Source organism: Hypanus sabinus, chromosome 19 (assembly GCF_030144855.1).
Source record: "Hypanus sabinus isolate sHypSab1 chromosome 19, sHypSab1.hap1, whole genome shotgun sequence".
Classification (NCBI taxonomy): domain Eukaryota; kingdom Metazoa; phylum Chordata; class Chondrichthyes; order Myliobatiformes; family Dasyatidae; genus Hypanus; species Hypanus sabinus.
In genome coordinates this window covers 31,386,489-31,388,867 of record NC_082724.1, presented here as the reverse complement: position 1 = coordinate 31,388,867, position 2,379 = coordinate 31,386,489, and the positions used below count along the sequence as shown (strand labels likewise).

Here is a 2,379-nt window from a genome sequence, read left to right as displayed (position 1 = left end):
CAATGTGTTTAGTCACATCCTCAAAAAATTCAATCAGGTTTGTGAGGCACGACCTGCCCTTGACAAAGCCATGCGGACTAATCCTAACCATACTATACCTTTCCAAATGTTCTTAAGTTCTGCCTCTCAGGATCTTCTCCATCAACTTACCAACCTCTGAAGTAAGTCTCACCGGTCTATAATTTCCTGGACTATCTCTACTCCCTTTCTTGAATAAAGGAACAACATTCGCAACCCTCCAATCCTCCATCCCCATTGATGATGCAAAGATCATCACCAGAGGCTCAGCAATCCTATATTACCTAGATCTCTGAACCTTTTGTAAGCTTTTCTTTTCTTCTTGACTAGATTTATTATGGCCTGTACCTACCATAACTTCCCTGTCTCATTGGAATATACTTATGCAAAACTCCGTACAAATATCCTCTGAACATTTTGTTACATTTCTTCTGTACTTTTCCCTAAGAACATCTGTTCCCAATTTAAGCTTCTAATTTCCTGCCTGATAGCCTCATAATTCCCCTTACTCCAATTAAAAGCTTTTCTAACTTATCTGTTCCCATCTCTCGCCAATGCTATTGTAAAGGAGATAGAATTATGATCACTATCTCCAAGATGCTCTCCCACTGAGAGATCTGACACTTGACCAGATTCATTTCCCAATACCAAATCAAGTACAGTCTCTCCTCTTGTAGGCTTATCTACATATTGTGTCAAGAAACCTCCCTGAACACACCTAACAAACTCCACCACATCTAAACCCCATGGTCAGTCTAGGGCAGGGGTCAGCAACCTTTACCACTGAAAGAGCCACTTGGACCCGTTTCCCACAGAAAAGAAAACACTGGGAGCCGCAAAACCCGTTTGACATTTAAAATGAAATAACACTGCATACAACGTTTTTTTTGCCTTTATGCTATGTATAAACAAACTATAATGTGTTGCATTTATGAAATTGATGAACTCCTGCAGAGAAAACGAAATTACATTTCTGCATGCAACAAAAACATTTTGAACTCCGAAAAAAAGACGTTGGGTTGAAAGTTACTTTTAAGTAAAATATTCAATGTCTATTTGAGTCCTTCTTGTATTTATGAAAAACGCCGAACTTAAATTTTCCGCCAGCAGCAAACCAAAAATAACGTCAGCCAGCTGTCATCCTGAAAAATGAAAGGACTATTTCACTGAACAATGAAAAAATATGAATATAAGTAAAATAATAGGCAATTAAAATATTTATCATACTTGGTTAATGGGATTTCTGCTCCTGGACCTCAGCGCACAGCGTCTGCACATCAGGGCTGTATGATGTCACCTTCATCTTTACACAGGATCGCAAGCTGTCATCTGTGAGGTTTTCAATATCACTCCATTTGTGTTTCTGAGCAAGAACGGCCTTCTGACGGGCAACATCTTCAAGGTCTGCTGTCAAGCGTCTAAACTTGGACACCCATATGTCTTTGTCGGCTATGTCGGCCAGTTCCATCTCAAGATCAGGTTGACTCACACCTGCCAATGCAGTCGTATTCAGTAGGGAAGGATCGATGCTTAAGGGAGTGACCGGGAAGGATAATGTGTTTTTTTCCTCTCTGAACTCACAGAAGCGTTTCCCAAACGATGTTTGCATTGCGATGATTACAGAATGTAAATACTCCGAAATTATCATGTCGTGACCTTGTTTGAACTCTCTCAAATTGGGGAAGTGAGACAAAGTGCCTTTCTGTAAATCTCTGGCAAGCACTGTCAACTTGCGCTCGAATGCCAAAACATCCTCCAACATGTGCAGGGCTGTACGTCCTTTCCCCTGAAGAGCTGTGTTCAGCGTGTTCAGGTGCGCTGTCATGTCTACCATGAAGTGTAGCTTTTCCAGCCACTCTGGCTGTTCCAGCTCAGGAAAGGTGAGCCCTTTGCTGCCCAGGAAAGTTTTCACTTCTTCCAGACACGCGACAAAGCGTTTCAGCACCTTCCGTCTGGACAGCCAGCGATAAAAACACGTTGTAGCGGTGTCAGTAAACTGCAGTCAAAGATAGCTTTATTCGAACTAAACAGCCTTGCTTTTAAGCCTCCCTCAACCCAGCCCCCATGGACGCAGATGCTGCAAAAGACGCTCACAAACCCCTGTAGGCTATCTCCCTTAGCCGGAATGCTGGCTAATTGTGAGCCGTTTCGGATGTGGCAGGAAATGTGTCGCTACACTTAGGTTGTACAAGATCACCATAATTACATTTCAAAAGCTAACAAACTAACATAAAATACATTTTAATTAAATACTGACCAATTATTTCCCAAAGCCACAGGGAGCCGCAGCACAGAGGTGAAAGAGCCACAAATGGCTCGGGAGCCGCAGGTTGCCGACCCCCGGTCTAGGGAGATGCAAAT

At 42.6% G+C, this 2,379-nt stretch overlaps 1 protein-coding gene across 1 annotated transcript; it reads right to left on the bottom strand.

The window, feature by feature from the left end:
- Positions 1–904: 904 nt before the first annotated feature.
- LOC132378117 (general transcription factor II-I repeat domain-containing protein 2-like) lies at positions 905–2,071 on the bottom strand. The gene is made up of 2 exons (XM_059944861.1): positions 1,246–2,071; positions 905–1,160 (listed from the first exon to the last, which is right to left on the bottom strand). Exon 1 carries the CDS (start codon positions 1,850–1,852, stop codon positions 1,250–1,252), a length of 603 nt encoding a protein of 200 aa, XP_059800844.1. The 5' UTR covers positions 1,853–2,071; the 3' UTR covers positions 905–1,160; positions 1,246–1,249.
- Between the last annotated feature and the right edge of the window lie 308 nt (positions 2,072–2,379).

Bases quoted from the DNA above. Each gene is read 5' to 3' on its own strand.
- LOC132378117 (XM_059944861.1), bottom strand. From the start codon at position 1,852: ATGGTAGACATGACAGCGCACCTGAACACGCTGAACACAGCTCTTCAG.